The 16149-nt window shown below is 61.8% G+C and overlaps 2 protein-coding genes across 3 annotated transcripts; one reads left to right on the top strand and one right to left on the bottom strand.

The window, feature by feature from the left end:
• Window positions 1-906: 906 nt before the first annotated feature.
• On the bottom strand, window positions 907-4441 carry MSRB1 (methionine sulfoxide reductase B1). Its single transcript, XM_080386608.1, has 4 exons — window positions 4307-4441; window positions 3638-3780; window positions 2857-2971; window positions 907-2279 (listed from the first exon to the last, which is right to left on the bottom strand). The coding sequence occupies exons 1-4, from the start codon at window positions 4359-4361 to the stop codon at window positions 2248-2250; spliced, it is 345 nt and encodes a 114-aa protein (XP_080242734.1). The 5' UTR covers window positions 4362-4441; the 3' UTR covers window positions 907-2247.
• A 161-nt stretch (window positions 4442-4602) lies between these two features.
• LOC308063490 (testis-expressed protein 2-like) lies at window positions 4603-16115 on the top strand. 2 transcript variants are annotated; one of them, XR_013927976.1, is made up of 12 exons: window positions 4603-4631; window positions 5190-8640; window positions 10171-11090; window positions 11246-11446; window positions 11536-11839; window positions 12152-12369; window positions 12589-12735; window positions 12839-12938; window positions 13103-13235; window positions 13345-13482; window positions 13736-14386; window positions 15106-15131. XR_013927976.1 is itself a non-coding variant. In XM_080386539.1 (12 exons), the coding sequence occupies exons 2-12, from the start codon at window positions 10188-10190 to the stop codon at window positions 15229-15231; spliced, it is 2604 nt and encodes an 867-aa protein (XP_080242665.1). In that variant the 5' UTR covers window positions 4642-8640; window positions 10171-10187; the 3' UTR covers window positions 15232-16115. The 2 variants fall into 2 exon arrangements, 1 of the variants encoding a protein (XP_080242665.1); XM_080386539.1 differs by lacking the exon at window positions 4603-4631 and having other exon boundaries at window positions 4642-8640; window positions 13736-13948; window positions 14266-14386; window positions 15106-16115.
• Window positions 16116-16149: the final 34 nt, after the last annotated feature.

Below are 16149 nucleotides of genomic sequence, written 5' to 3'. Positions count from 1 at the left end.
TCTGGGGTGGGAAGCAAAGGGGCAGCTCCTGGCCCTGGGGCTCACCTGGAGGTCACTGGATCCGGGGCAAAAGCAGCAGATCAGAGGATTAATCGGTTGAAAAGCAGCTTGAACCTTCAGGCTGGAACCTGATTAGTAATTAGAGCTGGAGGTTGGCCCGCACAGGGAAGGTGACAAGGGTGACAGCGTGGGGCACAAGCCAGCACCAGGGTGGGAGGGAGATGTGGTGCCAGCTCCTGTGCTCCAAGGTGGACTTTACCTCCTTGCAGGAGGGATCTGGAGTCAGGCAAAGCCCAGCGCAAGTCTCCAGCCTCCACGAACCCCAGTATCCAACTCTGGTGGGGTAAGAGACCCTTGCGAAGCACAGAGGGTTGTAGCTTCCAGTCCTGCAGGCAGTTTTGTGCAAGGAAACTAGTGAGGCACTGCTAAAACTCAGGTTCTTCTGCCCAGAAAATCCTGCCAGCCCAGAAGGTACGAAGAACACGCTATGAAGCATGCTAAAATCAGCTTCAGTTGGGCAAAAATGCTAACTGGAGAGAACAGGAAACCTTCCCCCATTAAATTTCTGACCCCAAGAATGTCTGAGGGCCTCCAGTGCATCAGCATCCTCCTTTCACACAGCAAAACCTGGGGTAACATTAACAGACACAGTATCTGTTCACAGATCACACACACTGGCCCAGGCTAACCCTTTGGGTTGCCAGACCATGGTGGGTGCATGACAGCATGTCCACACCTTGGGTCTGCAGCTGGGGACAGACTGCAGATGCAACCTGCTCCCAGCCTCCTGGCCAGGGCTCTGTGCCTGCCTCGCACGCAACCCACCACCAGCACTGCCTCCCCATCCCTGCAACCAACACCGGGCAAACCCAGCAGAGCAGGAATCCCACGGCAGACACACCAGGGTACCATCACCAGTGCTTTTTAAAAGAGATTATTTCTCCAACACAGTGAATCAGTGCTTCATTTTCAGTATTGGAACAGGTACAAGAGCAGCAGTGAGCTTCAGGTAACAAGCCGGCACATTGCACTTTTTATCGGTGCCCTCCCAACAGCAGGACTGAGGCAAAATGCACGTAGATAAAAGCCTCTAACGTGCCCCTGAGCGCAGCTGCCCCATGACAGCACAGCAGTGCAGCCCCCCAAACCACCCACATGTTCCACCAGAGCTGCACCTCCGCACCCAGGGGTCAGCACAAGGGTCTGTGGTCTTCAAAAAACCTTGTGTATTGGTTTCAGAGGAGGATTTGACCTCTGGGACAGGGAGGGAAGGCAACGAATCAGATGCTGAATTAAGGAGAAATCAGCGTCGCAGCCCTTCCAAGCAGAGAGGGAAGGAAGACGTGATTCCTAAAGCCTGAGTTGTGCAAAGTGCAGCCCATGAGCCTGATTCTGGCCTTCCCTGCACCAGGGCACAGCAAGGAAGAACCATTAGTGCTGCTGGAGTCTGTAGCACAGTGATACATCTGGTGTAAGGCCAAGTCAGAATCAAGCCCAGAGGACAGGGGAAATCTAGAACCGCCTCTACTGTGTGCAAAATGCGTAAAGGGTAAATACCTGTGTGCTATCTAGCGAGATCATAAAATCATCTTTGCCCTAGCACCCTGGAAGGGTTTATATAGGGCAATTCATACCATGATCCCAGCCCAGAATAGCAGCAGGGATTAACCCAGACTCTGACCTCGGCTAATCCAGCACTGCTCCCTGCAAGTGCCAGCAGAGCGACCCTAGATCACTTCGGTGCCACATCAGCACTGGGCCCCTCCTGGCTGTGTTTCTGCAGAGTGTCCTGCCCTGGCTGAAGGCAGCAGCCAACCCACCCCAGGGCCCAGCAGAGGCAGGACTGCAGGCACACAGGCTGCTTTTAACAGCCAGAACCAAAAGGACTTGGCAGTAGATGCTGCCAGTAGAGGCGAGGATGCTGGGGAGAACAGAGGGGCTAAGGGTGGGTAAACGCAGAGCTGCAGCCTTTGCATCACCCCAATTCGTGTGGAACACCCTCAGGCACAGGTCATACAACCTGCCAGCCGGCAAGCACAGAGCTTCAGCAGCTCCATTTTCCCCTCGCCTCTCCCGTTGCTCCCCCCAGAACCCCAAATCGCAGCAGCCCCAAGAGGGAACCGGGCCAGGGACACCAGAAGCTTCTTTGGAGTTCCTCTTGCTTGTGGTGCCCCCTTGACTGCTGATGCACGCCGAGGTGTGAATGCAGGATCAGCCCAAGAGCAGCGTGTCAGTAGAGCAGCTCGCTTACTTCTCCGTCAGGTTCCTGCCTGTTTTTCCTGAGAGAGGGAGTCAAAATCAGGGCTTGTGCTTCTTGCTCCAGAGCCATCAGCCCCTTCTATATGGTTATTTCGCTATGCACCGCTCACATCTCACAGCCATTGCAGTCCAACCAGCGGAACAGCAAGTGTGGCCAGAGTGCCCCAAACTTGGCATCCCAAAGCCTTTTTCTGACTTGGGGGAAGTCAAGAGCAGGATAACCACAGCAGCAAGAAGCCCTGCCCTTCCCCCCAGCCCCACTCCCAGCTGACGGCCCAGGGAGCAAGCCAGCGAATGCCCCCAGCCCCATCTGGGCCAGGCAGGAGCTCCCTGCCCTCGCTTTGCACCCCCAGCAGAACCCCCCCAGCGCTCAGCTGCCCCGCAGGCACGCAGAGAGCTGCGGCCGCATCCAGGCGCTCCAGCACACTTGGTGAGAAGCCAGGGAGCCCCTGCCGAGCTGGCAGCTGAGCAGGCTGATGCACGGAGAGTTATTTAGGATACAACGGCAGTGCAGCGCAGGCGGCATGGCCTGGCTGTCCGCCGCTTCTCCAAAAATAATTATGTGGGCTGAAACAGCTGCCAAACAGCAGCCTGTACCTTTCGGGAGGAACTTCAGCGAGCTGCTGAATATTCAGAAGCGGGACTGGCCCCTCTTTGGCCCATCGTTGAGGAATTCGTGGCCGAGCCCGTTGCCACACTTGCCGCAAGACACCTGGAAATGCAAGGAGAGGGTTCGAGAGCAAGCAGCCTTTCCCCGGCAGCTCAGCACCACGGAGCCGCTCGCTCATCCCCTGCCTTGCAGCGGGACTGGGGGGACAACTGGGAAAAAGGTAAAACTCGTGGGTTCAGAACAATTTACAAATGGAAAGAAAATAAAATGTAACAACAACAATTACAGTGAAAAAGGAGAAGAATAAAATCCAAAAGGAAAAAATTAGACAAATAAGTGATGCATGATACAATTGCTCACCCCCCAGCCTGCTGCCCAGGCAGCTGTTGGCCCCCCCAGCCAACTCCCCCTGGTTTTTATATTCAGGATAACGTCCTGTGGTACAGCATATCCCTTTGGCTAGCTCAGGTCAGCTGTCCTGGCTGTGTTCCCCCCAATTTCTTGTGCCCCTCCAGCCTTTGCACTGGCAGGGCCCAAGAAATTGAAAAGTCCTTGACTTATAAACACTATTTACCGACAAACAAAACATCAGTGTGGGATCGACATTACTCTCATCCTAAATCCAAAGCACAGCATCGTGCCAGCTGCGGGAAAGAAAATGAGCTCTATCCCAGCCGAAACCAGGGCACAGGCTCACGAAGAAAAGCCTGTGGAGTTTGAGGGGGTCGGTTTTTCTTGGCTGCTTCTCAAAGGTTTCAGAATCGTCACCTTCAGAGCCCCCGGGCGCTCCTCGTACTTGGCCACGCTGTCCTCATGGATGGTCTGGGTGAAGGCCGGCCACGGGGACGAGTGCTCGTACTTGGCGTGGCTGGAGAACAGCTCGTGGCCGCACATGGCGCAGACATAGATGCCTGGGGAGGGGAAGGGTCAGTGTGGGGCAGCCCCCGGCCCCTCAGCTCCTGGCAGCGTGGCACAGGATCGGGGCAGCCGGGGGGGACACACATACGCCAGCAGGGTGACAAGGGACACCCACACTGGACTTTGCCTGCGTGGGCCCCTGCCAGCTGCTGCTGCCAGACCCCGGGCCAGGCTGGGCAGTGGGAGCTCTTGGGGCGCGGGGTGGGACCACATCCCCTACAGGGCTCACCTACAGCCCAGCCCCGCAGGGCACGGTCCCTATAGGGACCCCCACCCCAGCCCCAACTCTATAATCAGGATCCCCCTCTCCCCGTGAGAGGGATCCCCAAACAAGGACCGTGGCGCTGGGACCCCCAGCCCGGTCCCCACGAGTGGAGGATGCCCCATAGTGAAAGCCCCCTCCCCAGCCCCCCCCCGCCGCGGGGAATTCAGCCATTTCGGGGACCGCGCCCCACCCGCCCCACGGCAGGGATCCCGCAGCCGCACGGGTGCCCCCCCAGCGCCCCCGGCCTCGCTCACCCGGCTGGAAGTGGTCCTTGAACACCTCGCTCCGCAGGAACGAGCAGAACGACATGGCTGCGCCCGCCGCCCCGTCCCGGTTCCGCTCGGCTCGGCCCGGCCCGGCCCCGCCCCTCCCCGCCCCGCCCTGCCCCGCCCCCCGGGCCCGGGCCCGGGCCCGCCCCCTGGCCCGTCGCAGCACCGCCCCGCGGCCGGCAGGGGGCGCTGTGTGGCAGGCGGTACCGGGTGGGGCTCCCGGTACCGGGGGGCGGTCCGGTACCGGGGACAGGCGGGGGGTCCGGTACCAAGGAGGGGGTCCCGGCACGAGGAGGATGTGCCAGTATCGGTGGGGGTTCCGGTACTGGGGGAGGGGTCCGGTACCGGGGGTGGTCCCGGGCCGGGGGGCAGGGTCCCGGCAGAGGGAGGGATGTCCCGATCCCGTTGGGGGTACCGGTACCCATGGGGGAGAGTGCCGGTACCGGATGGGGGGGCCCCGCACGGGGGGGTGTTCCCGGCACGGGGCGGGATTCCCGGTACCGGGGGGTCCCGCTCCGCCCCGTGCCTCCCCCCCGCTATGGGAAATCCCGGGGCCGGGCCCCGCAGCCCCGGCGAAGGCCTCCCGGGGGAGGAGGGGGCGACGGGGGCAGCCCGGCGGGGTGTGGGGCTGCGCGGGGGGGTGCGGGGCGGGGCGGGGCGGAGCAGGGACCCGGCGCGGTCCTGCGGATGCTCCGCCAGCGCCGGCGGGAGCGGGGCGAGCTCCAGCGCGGCACCGGCCACCCGCACCCGGCACCGGGACGGATCCTCCGCCTCCAGCACCGGCTCACCGCCACCGGCACCGGTCCTTGGGCCCCGGCCCCGGCCGGCCTCCTTCCGCGCCCGCACCGGCTTTTCTTCCCCGGCACAGGGTCCGGTCCGCCCCCGGCACCGGGACGGACCCTCCGGTCATCCCCCCCCGCCGCTAGCACCGGTTCTCCCCCGGCACCAGGACCAGCCCGCCCCCCCGGCGGCACCGGCACTGCTCCTCCGGCAGCAGCACCGACCCTTCCCGGCTCACCGGGACTGTGCCAGGTACCGGCGCTGCGGCAGCGGGGACCCGCGGGGAGGGGGCCGGGGTAGCCGCAGCCCCCCCAGCAGCGCTGCTGGGGCGGGCGATGGAGGCTGGGCAGCTCTTGGGGTGCAGCGGGGGCTCGCCCAGCACGCACACCCCAGGGGCTCGGTGGATGGGCTGCAGGCGCGGGGACCACCCATCCCACCACCCCAGGGGTGCAGAGCCAGGGTCACCCGTGGGGACCCATCCACGGAGGGCAGCGCGGGTGGGGGGTGTCTGAGCTGTGTGCCTTCGTGGGGTGCGTGGGGGTCCCCGAGGAGGAGGAGGCAGCAGCCCGGCATGTGGCGAGGTAAGGGCTTTGAAGGTGAACCTTAGCAGGCTCCGTGAAGGGGTGAGCTGCATGTGGCTTCCTTTTCCTTCCCAAAAACCAGGCACCACGAGTCCCTTCTTCCTTAGTTTTATCTGAGGGGACCCTTGGATGGGTCCTCCTCCAGCGGGCTCCCGTGGAATTTGCACCTTCTTGGTGCAAGAGCGAAAACGCCTGCACCCTTCGGACGGAGGCCAGGGGCTGTCCGGAGCAGGCAGCCCCGCTGCCGGAGCCCTGCGGCCCGCAGCAAAGCCCTGGCCCCGTCCCCACGCCTTGATGCCGACGGACGTGCCCGCCAGCCACGAGCTCGCCCCAGAGCTGTGCCCGGCGTGGAGCCCCCAGCGTGGAACCCCCGGCGTGGAGCCCCAGTGTAGAACCCCGGCGTGGGGCCAGTGCTGGTGGTGCTCCTGCCCGCTGGGTGCTGACAGCGTGAATTAGGTCAGGCTTTCATCTCGGGGCAGGCTGAGCTCCCCGCTTCAGCCCCGGGGATTGATGACCCGTGGCAGGCCGGGGGGGGAGGACAGGGCTCCTGCTGCAGCACCGTGGGGTGCCGGGGAGCCGAGGACACACCGTGGCACCGTGCAGAGAACGGGTGACGTGCTGTTTTGAAAGTGCCTCCCTTGATGATCCACCGCGATCAGATGAGCGGGAAAGGCTCCAGATAGACTCCAGGGCTGCACACACCTTTGGGGCACGGATTTTCAGGCGGTGGAAGGAGCCACAGCGGCCGCCAGGAGCCTGAGCAGCATCATCCACCCAGACATTTACTGCTAACCAGAATTCAGAAGGTGAAGCTGTGCCCGTGCTAATGAAGTAGATGGGCGAAGCAGCTGGGTCCCTCCCCAGGGCTGCATCCTGCTGAAAGCGGGTCTGAGAGCTCTCCTGTGAGCTGCGAGGGCCATGCCACGAGGGATGCAAAGGTCTCAGGAAGACGGGCAGAAGATGGGGATGGCTGAGACATGGGGGTGAAGCAAAATCCATAGCAGAGGCAGGGCTGAGCTCAAGCCCCAGGAGAGCACAGGGTGCTGGGGAGGCTTTGGCAGTGGCTCACTGGGGGACCGGCGTGGGTGCTGGGGCTGGGCGCTGAGGCCGGCTGGCTCTGAGCATCCCAGCAGGCACAGCCACCCCCGGAGCCATTTGTGTAGTGCCAAAGCCGGCTCCTCGCTCCCCCAGCAGCATGAAATCTGCCCCAGCATCCACCAGTAAGCCCCCCCGAGCAGGAGCGATGTGATGTGGAAGCGGGAGCTGGGATCCCACGCTGCCCTACCCGTTGCCTGAAGTTATGTCTTGAGACTGCAGTGAGACTTCCCTCCCAGCCCCGCGCTCCTTAATCACAGGATAATGCAGAGAGCTCTCCAGTCACAGCGCTAATAACCACAGCAGTTTGGTTTCTGCAGCGGTATATTGTGGAAATAATTAGATGAGGGATTTCCAGCTCGTTTGGCTGAGTGATGAAAGCCTGCTCTCCACCCAGGCAGAGCTGTGCCACCATCCCTGCCAGCAGCGCCAGCCCTCCGCCCCAGCCACCGGCATCTCTAATTAACTGGAGAGGGCTGCTGGAAATTAATTTTTCAATTAACTCTCCTTGATTTCACAACAAAAGCAAACACCGGTCGGGCAGCGCCCACCTGGGAGCGAGCAGCGCAGGGCACTGACGGGGCAGACCCCAGTGTGGGGAAACTCCTTCCAAGGGGGCTGTAGGTGTTGCACCCTGGCATGAGCTAATGCTGGGGAGCACCACACCATGCTGTGCCGTGCCGTGCCGTGCTGTGCCGTGCTGTGGAGGGTCTTGATGCCTTTGGCATGAAAAGGGAGTGTGCTGGGGGGCAGATGCTTGAAGACACTAGCCCGGTCTGGGCTGCAGCTTGTCTCTGTGTCAGGTCAAGTCCAAGCCCTGAATATGAACCAGAGCTGAGTGCAAGGAGCAGGAATTCAGAGCCTGGGTCCAGCAGAGAGGTTTGCTGATGTTCATGGCTTCGGTGTTTCCAAGAGCAACGAGGAGGGGCAGCCGGCATTAGGGACCTTGCAGCCCAGCCCAGCTGGGTCACAGCTCTCGAGGTTCTGTGGAGATGTGACCTTCCCAGGCAGGGTGTCCCAAGCACGGCTCCTCAAAGGGACATCCCACATGGCACTGATCCCTTCTGGGTGCCACTGGGGCTGGGCTCGCAAAACTCCGCAAGGCAGGTGGTGTGCGGAGGCTGTGGGGAGCATCCCCTGAGAGCTGTTGGTCATCCCCATTGCTCTGTCACCCAGCCGTGCCCACCCAGCTACCCCCCAGCACTTGATGGAAATACTTGCAAGGACCTTCCTCTTCAATTTATCCCATAAATAGCAAAAAGATTCCCCTGCCCTGCATGCCCCGTGGTCACAGGCTGGGGGGGAACTCTGGGCTGGAAGGTGGGTTAGTGCTGGCACTGAGGAGCCGGCTCTGGGGGCAGCTTTGGGCTCAGTATTTGCCCTCTGAAGCCTGAGCCAGCAGCGAAACCTTCACTGGGGCTGCCCATGTGGACCCTCCACCTTGGGGTGCTGGCGGTCCAGCCATGGTCCCAGCGGGGTCCATTCCTGGTGCTCCCCGCCCCCCCAGGCACCCACGTTCCCCAGTGGTGGCTGCGTTTCAGCAGTGTATCTATAGCCCCCGCTGTACTTGACGTCCCTGCCAGATGAAAACTCCCATACAAACCCAGGCTATTATTATCTCTGTCTTCCACCGTGCTAATGGTCTCTCAGGAAACAGTCATCTTCTTTTATTTTTTTCTTTTTTTTTTTTTTTAGCATTTAAAGCCCACGAATGCTGGAGTGGTGGTATGGAAAAGGCAGGCATGGTGGAGCCAAGCACTGAGCCCTCGCCGAGCACAGGGGAGCCGGCATCCCCCTGACCCAGCGGACACAGGGAGCCGTGGCTGGGCAGGACCAGCCGAGGACCAGCCCCAGGGCTTTCTGGTAGGCACTGCTGAGGGCTGGGGATGGCAATGGGCAGTACAGGGAATACTGGGGATGGCTGTGGCATGGGGCCACTGAGAAACCCACATGATGAGGAGCAAGTGAGGTCCCTCTGCCCCCCACCTGCCATGCTTGGGTGGGAGGACTACAGGGTCCCGTGGCATCGGGGAAGGGGTCACTTCTCAGGTCCATCTCTCCTACTCATTTCCCTCTCCTTGCTCCCCATTTTGCTGTCCCGGTGCTTTGCCTGGTGCCTTGGACAGCTCCATCTGCCAGGAGTGCCAGCAGTGCCGGCAGCCCTGCCATCGGATGGATGATGCCAGCCCCACAGCCAGGGTTTCTGTTGGGTGCTGGGTATCGCCGGGGTAATCACCCAGGGATTATTTGGGGTTAACAAGTGGCTCCTGTAAAGCAAAAGCCTCGAAACGTGAGATTATATAAACAGCGCTGGAGGCAGCTGCAGCACAGCCTGTAATTAATTCGTGGCAGTAAAGTGCTTTGAAGATCCAAGGCGACGTGGATGCTGGGTGTAAGGCAGCCCGAGGGACAGCACCCACCAGCAGCAGGGTCCTGCTCAGCTCCAGCTCCCCTGTGACAGTGTCCCCGCTCCTGCTGAAGGGATGCTGCGAGGGGAAGAGGCGGGGGGTGGAGCTCGAGCACCCCATGAGCCTGCTGGGTGCTGGGCTCAGCCCCGCGATGGCCCTGCAGAGCCCATCCTGCAGCATCCATCCTCCCTCCCAAAATCACGGAGGGCGCACAGCCAGGAGCAGGCTCAGCCCTGTTGCTTTGGCAGGGGTGCAGCAATGGAGGGACCACAGTGGCTGGTGGGGATGGGACAAGACATTGCCACGTCCTGGAACACCCTCAGGGCTATGGAAGCTTTGTTAGGAAAACTTTTGTGCCCCTCCAGTAAAAATAGGGATTACCGATCCCATGGTTCCAGAGCATCCTCATGCTGAATTGGGGCTGCAGCTTGGGCTTGCTTCTTTCCAGGTTCATGCAGTGCATCAAGCAAGGGCCAAACCTCTATCACTTAAGCAAGAAACATTTCGAGGAGTCAGAGTCCTGCCCGCTGTCCTTGCAACCCTCCTCACAGTGCCCATGCTTGCACTGCGACCAGCGTTAATGTCCTCGTGTGGGACAATCCCCCTTGTTTTGCTGCAGACTCATGGCTCCAGGGTCTCAGAGGCCCCATTGCTAATTGCCTGGCTGAGGTTTATCTTCATTATACAAGCGGTTCCCCACACGTTATCATTGAGCTCATCTCACCGTGGTGCCTTCTGCATCCCATCCCTGCCATGAAGCGTAGGGAGAGCCACGTGCCTCCCATGCGCTGGCAGCTCCATGGCCCCAAGAGTATCCCAAAATAGGCTGGAAGGCTGCCAGCCCGCGGTGACGGGGTCCCCGGGGTCCCCCCCTCCTGCTTGGTGGCTCATGGCAATGCTGCTGGGGAAGGCAGGACCGTGGCAGGGACACGCTGTGCCTTGAGGCGGCAGGGAGCTGAGCTGCTTCCTCCCATTCTCTTGGCAGCACCGGCACCGTCGGCAATGCGAGCGATGGCAGACCAGGCTGCAGCGGCGGCGGACGCCTCTCCAACGCTGGCACCGTCCCCAGGCTCCCCTCAGCATGGGGACACCGATGGGCTCACAATCCAGCCCACCAGCTCCAGGGAGGACAGCGGTGGCCAGGACGGCTGTGGGCTTGTTTTCACAGTGGATGGGGACACAAAGCCTGTCCCCTCACCCCAGCCCGGGGGGATGCTCCTGGCTGACGTCCCGCGGGCCCCCCAGCCGCGGCTGAGCCCAGCCAAGTCCCGCACGGCCCCATCCTCCCCCAGCGTCTCCCCGTCGGAGAGCCGTGCCGCCTTGCTCCGGCTGCGGGAGGCCAGGCTGGAGGACACCAAGAGGCGGCTGTCGGAGGCCATGCAGGAGCCCCTCAGCCGGCTCAGCCGGCTCATGGCCGAGGAGAGCAGCCCCGTGCCCCGTGTGAAGGCCAGCACCAGGGCGCAGGAGGTGGGGGGCAGCCCCGGGCCGGCGGGGGGCCGTGGGGCTTGGGGACGCCGGGCACGGGACTGGAGCCCCTGGGAGCCCACCCTGAACTGCCGCTATGAGATCTGCTCCTACGGGGACGTGATCCAGGTGGTGGAAGTGGCGCAGCAGGATGCAGAGCCCCAGCCGCCCCTTCCCGAGGAGCTGCCACCGGCGCGGCCGGGGGGCACGGTGCCGGGCAGAGCTCTCGCCTCCATCGCACTCCTCGCCTACGGCTACTTCGTCCTGCCACTGCCGCCCTACGCCGCCGGCCTCTGCCTGGGACTCCTCTGCGGGCTGGTGCTGGGCTTCCTCGCTGTCCTTGTCCTCCTGCCGAAGCCTCTGCCGGCACCACGGGCACCGCGGGACCACCCGCGCCCCAAGCTGCTCCCGGGGGAGCCGTGGGAAACCCACCGCCTCCAGGTAGGAAGGAGGTCCGGGATGGGGTGCTGGGGGGCAGCTGGGGGGGAGCCCAGGGTTGGGATGCAGCGTCAGGGGGGTGCCCAGCCCGCGGCAGGGGCAGGCTGCCACCCATGTGGCACAGTGGGAAGCAGCTGGGTCCCTTTCCCCACACCTAGGGCTGGATGAACCAGCTGCACGCCTATGACCCTGAGGTTTTCCACCCCTCACTCACGCACTCTGTGCTTGCCATGCTGGATGGAGCCACCCTCAAGCTCTCCTACCCCAAGAGCAACATCCCGCGCCGTGCCACCTTCGAGGAGGAAATCCTCGAGGCCGTCTTCATCAGCCACCGCTGCTACGACCTGACTGATGCCAAGGTAAGCCTGGTGATGCCAAGGACCCTTCCGTGGGGACCCCTGACATCCCACGCCTTGGCCCATCCTCACCGCTGCTCTCGGTGTTGCAGGTCTTCCTCTGCCCCCCCAGCTTGGCCCGAAAGCGGACGTGGAACAAGAAATACCCCATCTGCATCCTCCTCCCTGACCCAGCGGAGGTGGAGTGCCGGAGCAGCGAGGAGCACGACTTGGAGCTGCAGAAGGATGAAGGGACAAAGAAGACGCTGCTGCCAGGGCAGGATGTCCCGGGGGACTGCAGAGAGAGGTGCCTGTACCTCTTTGGGCGGACGGGGAGGGAGAAGGAGGAGTGGTACCAGCACCTCGTGCAAGCCTCCCGTGGGACACCCAGCAGCAGCCGTGGTGAAGCCAGGGCAGGTGAGAAGCATCATGGTCTCTGCTCTGTGCCGGGACTGATCCGGGGTGGGAGCCTTGTGTGTGCCGGGAGGACAAGCCCTTGGTAGAGAGCAGTGAGCATGGGGGGCCACGAAGGAGCCCAGAGCGTAGCCAAGAGCATTTGCAGCAGCAGGGAGAGCCCAGAGGATCCCTTGCCAGAACAGGGTGGGGGGCATGTCCTTGGCACCACAGATGGGCAGCCTGTCACCACGTGTGCATCACGGCACATCACCACACCCGCATCGTGGCCAGGCGGCACATCACCCTGACCCACTCGTGTCCCTGTGCCCCCAGGTGTGGGACCGGCTCTGCAGAGCAGCGGCAGCAGCAGCGGAGGGAGCGCTGAGGACATCCCCTCCACTCTCCCACCCAAGGACCTGGCGGGAAGCATCCAACAGAAGATTTTCCTGGATTACAGCACCTACATGGCCCGATTCGTGCCAGCGCAGGTGGAGGGCAGCCCGGACCAGAGCCCCTCTCACACAGCACTGGGCAGCCCCACACCCACAAAGGTGAGTGGGACAAATCCAGCACTGGGAGAAGGACACAAGTGCTAAGTGGAGGCTGAAGGACCCGTGCGCAGCCACTTCCAGTCCTGTGGTTCGTTTCCTCCCTCCCGGCACCACAGTTTGAGCAGCCCAGCTGTGGTACAGGGGAGCTCCTGGCCAGTGGGTCCCACCTCTCGTGGGGCCACCTCACGCCAGGGGCTCATGGCTTCTGTCCCTCCGCAGCACGGGGAGGACATGGCCGGGCGCAGCAAGGTGTGCATGGCCTGGATGAACGCGCTAGTGGGGCGCATCTTCTGGGACTTCCTCCGGGAGCAGTACTGGGCTGAGCTAGTGTCCAGCAAGATCCAGAAGAAGTTGAGCAAGATCAAGGTGAGGGGCAGGAGCATCACAGCACCCCAGGGAGTCTCATCCCCAAGATCCCACAGTGGGTGCCAGGCTGCAGTGACCGTCCCCGTGTGGTTTCCCCCATCAGCTCCCATATTTCATGAACGAGCTGACACTGACGGAGCTGGACATGGGCACATCCATCCCCTCAGTCCTCAGCGCCTCCAGCCCCACCATCAATGAGCGAGGTAAGAGCCCCCGTAGAGCAGCGGGGACCCCAGGGCTGGCTCCATGGCAGCTGTTACCGAGGTGCCAGCCCAGTCCCCGAAGCAGGGAGGTTTTGGCAGGCACATGAGCAGCCCTCGGCCCCTGTGGTGCTGACAGGGGCTCACCCCATCCCTCTCCCCGGCAGGGCTCTGGGTGGACATGGAGGTCACCTACAGCGGCTCGTTGCAGATGACGCTTGAGACGAAGATGAACCTCTGCAAGCTGGGGAAGGAGAGTGCTGCAGAGGAGAGCAGCCCCGCAGAGGCAGGCAGAGAGGGGTAAGGAGACTGTGCATGGCTGGGTTTCATCCTCCTCTTCCTCTTGCCTGAGCGAGGCAAGAGGCTGCTGGCCCCAAGGCACCCCTGTGATGCTCCTCGCGTCTCACAGGGCCAGGCCACGGCTGATCCTGCTGGCAGACAGTGATGCCGAGTCATCCAGCGCTGGCTCCTCCGATGAGGAAGACATCGCCACTGCAGAACCGGCGGGAGCCCTGGGGGAGCGGGTCCTGCCGCCTGGCACCGAGGGGTAAGGGCTGGTTCGGGGTCCGCACCACGGTGGGCTTGGGGAGATGCTAGGGAGGCACGGTGCTACGCCAGCACAGTGGTGCGTGGCCAGTGTCCCCAGGAAGGCACACGCAGGCACCCCAGCACATCACGGCAGCCTCTCACAGGGGGCTCCTGTCCCTGCGGGGTGCTGTGGCAGATGGCTGGCGGACACTGAAAGCCACCACAGCGCTGGGTCTCACCCTGCTGCTGAGCTGTGGCTCCTCTCGCTTTAGCCACGTCAGCGGCAACAGCACGAGCCGGAAGATCTTGCGCTTTGTGGATAAGATCGCCAAGTCCAAGTACTTCCAGAAGGCCACTGAAAACGAGTTCATCAAAAAGAAGATCGAGGAGGTTTCCAACACACCGCTGCTGCTGACGGTGGAGGTGCAGGAGCTGGCAGGCACCTTGGCCGTGAACATACCACCACCACCAACGGACCGTGTCTGGTACCAGCTCTCCTTCCTCCCACGCGGGGACACACGCACATCCTCCTTCCCGCTCCCCTTGCTCCCTACGGCTTGGCCAAGGAGCCAGCTCGGGGGCTTTGGGTTCCTCCGTGTGCACCAGCAAGCCAGGGCTGTTCTCCCAGAGGGACTCACAGACCTCAGGCTCATTTCTCCTCGTCTCCACAGAGAGCTCCCCCTGCAACCCAGCCGCCTCCTCCCAGGAGGCAGGTCCCTAAAACCCAGCAGAGCAGGGCTACGTGGGCTGTGCCACATATTTGGGATGTGATGCTTTCTGCCTCTTTCCTTTCCCCTTGCAGGTACAGCTTCCGAGTCCCACCCCAGCTGGAGCTGAAGGTGCGCCCAAAGCTGGGCGAGCGGGAGGTGACATTCCTCCATGTCACTGAGTGGATCGAGAAGAAGCTGCAGCATGAATTTCAGGTGCCTGGTCTGCTAAAGGGCTCAGCAAACCCTGCTAAGTGTGGGCATTGCTGCAATCAGGGATAAACAGACCTCGCTTTGGGCCAGGGATCTCTCTACAAAAAGCCAACATCTGATCTGGTCTGTCCAGCTTTGGACAGTCAAGAAACACAACCTAGTAACCAGCTGCAGGGGCTGGTGCTCTGAGCACTAGAGCGCTTGAGAAGTGGCTTCCTCCCAGCACGTGCAGCCCTGCCTCAAGTGTGTGTGTGGGGGGGATTAGGAGTGTCAGCAGGCCCCAGGCAGACCCTCCCCCCGCCAAGGGCTGAATTCACCCATCCGTTTTGGTTTTGGGACGTTTGGGAGATTTACCATCACAAGGTACTCGCTGGTTTGTTTTCAGCCTCTCACCTTTGAGACCTCTGGTCAAAGAGCAGAAATGTCCCCACAGATATTTGGGTACCCCAATCCCCCCAGAGCCACCCATGTGAATGGCTTCGAAGTGCTGGTCCCTGCCCTCGGCCGTGACCGCCCTCGAAGCCATACAGGTCAGCAGGGCAAAGAAAAACTGCTCCTGCTTGTCCCCACCCTGAGGCATCCAGAGCTGGAAATCTCTAGGGCCAGGCACAGTCAGCTGCTGCGGAGGGGATGGAAGCCCAGGACCTTCTGTTCACAGCCCCAGTCTCTAAGTTTTACATCCTCAAAACCACTTACTTGTTATTCTGGATCCCTCTTTTCAGAAAATTTTGGTGATGCCGAACATGGATGATCTCATCATTCCCATCATGCGCTCCGGCTTGGATCTTCAGCCACCCGCTGCGGGACTGCCCAGGGACCCACCCGCCAAGGGAGAGAAGAGGCTCTGAAGCGCAGCCTCAGGGGGAAGGCAGAGACCCTGCGAGAGCTCAGGGACCTCGCTGGGACACGGGGCCAGCCTGGGCCCCACCACTGACCGCAGCCGGGGCTATGCCGTGGGCTCCGAGCTTCTCGGTTCATCTCATCCTCAGCACATTTGTAGATGAGCCTCCTCTTTAAAAACCGCAAGCACACGTTCAGAGCAGAACCAGAAATGGGGCAAGGGGTTTGCTGGAGACCCAAGAACTTCGTGCACCTCCTCCCAGGACTCCTGGCCACGGGGGCAGCTCTGCACCAGCGGAGGGCTGGGCTTTCCACTGTCTGGTTCCCAAAGAGGGTGCAGGACGCCCAGACCGGTTCTGCACTGAAGGAGTTGTTGTCACCGCTGATCCAAGACATCACAGCTCCAAAACGCATCATACCCTCCCTGCAGGCAGCTGGACTGCAAGGAAAACAGGGGTGGGGAACGGGTCCAAAATCTGAATAAACCCATCACTGCCCGGTCTGACCTAGCAGCCATCTTATTGTACCCAAGTTCCCCACCTGCTGAGGATGCCAGCTGCCAGGATCGTGGGGCTTTCTGCAGGGAGAAGTCCACCAGCCGTATTTTCAGCTCAGCAAAAGGCCTACCTGGGGGTGCACGTGTGAGCAGAGAGATGGGCAGTGAGCCTGGGAGGGGGCAGGTAATGGGGAGGCCCTGTATTCCCAGTGGAAACTGGGGCTGAAGTGCTGGTACCTGCTCTGCTCCCCTCTGGAAGAGAGGAAGGACAGTCTTCATCGTGGTCTGGGTGAATGCAGGCAGTGGGAAAAAATTCACCAGGCAAAGAAAAGGGAGGATCCAGAGGACAGAGCAGACACCTGGCCATCCCCGTTAGTCCCCATCCATACAGGCCAGTCCCAAGCGCTAATTGTCCCATCCCTACCTGCTG

The sequence above is a fragment of the Falco punctatus genome (assembly GCF_963210335.1).
Source record: "Falco punctatus genome assembly, chromosome: 4".
Classification (NCBI taxonomy): domain Eukaryota; kingdom Metazoa; phylum Chordata; class Aves; order Falconiformes; family Falconidae; genus Falco; species Falco punctatus.
Note: the sequence above shows the minus strand (reverse complement) of the source record. Positions and strands in the feature narration are given on the sequence as shown.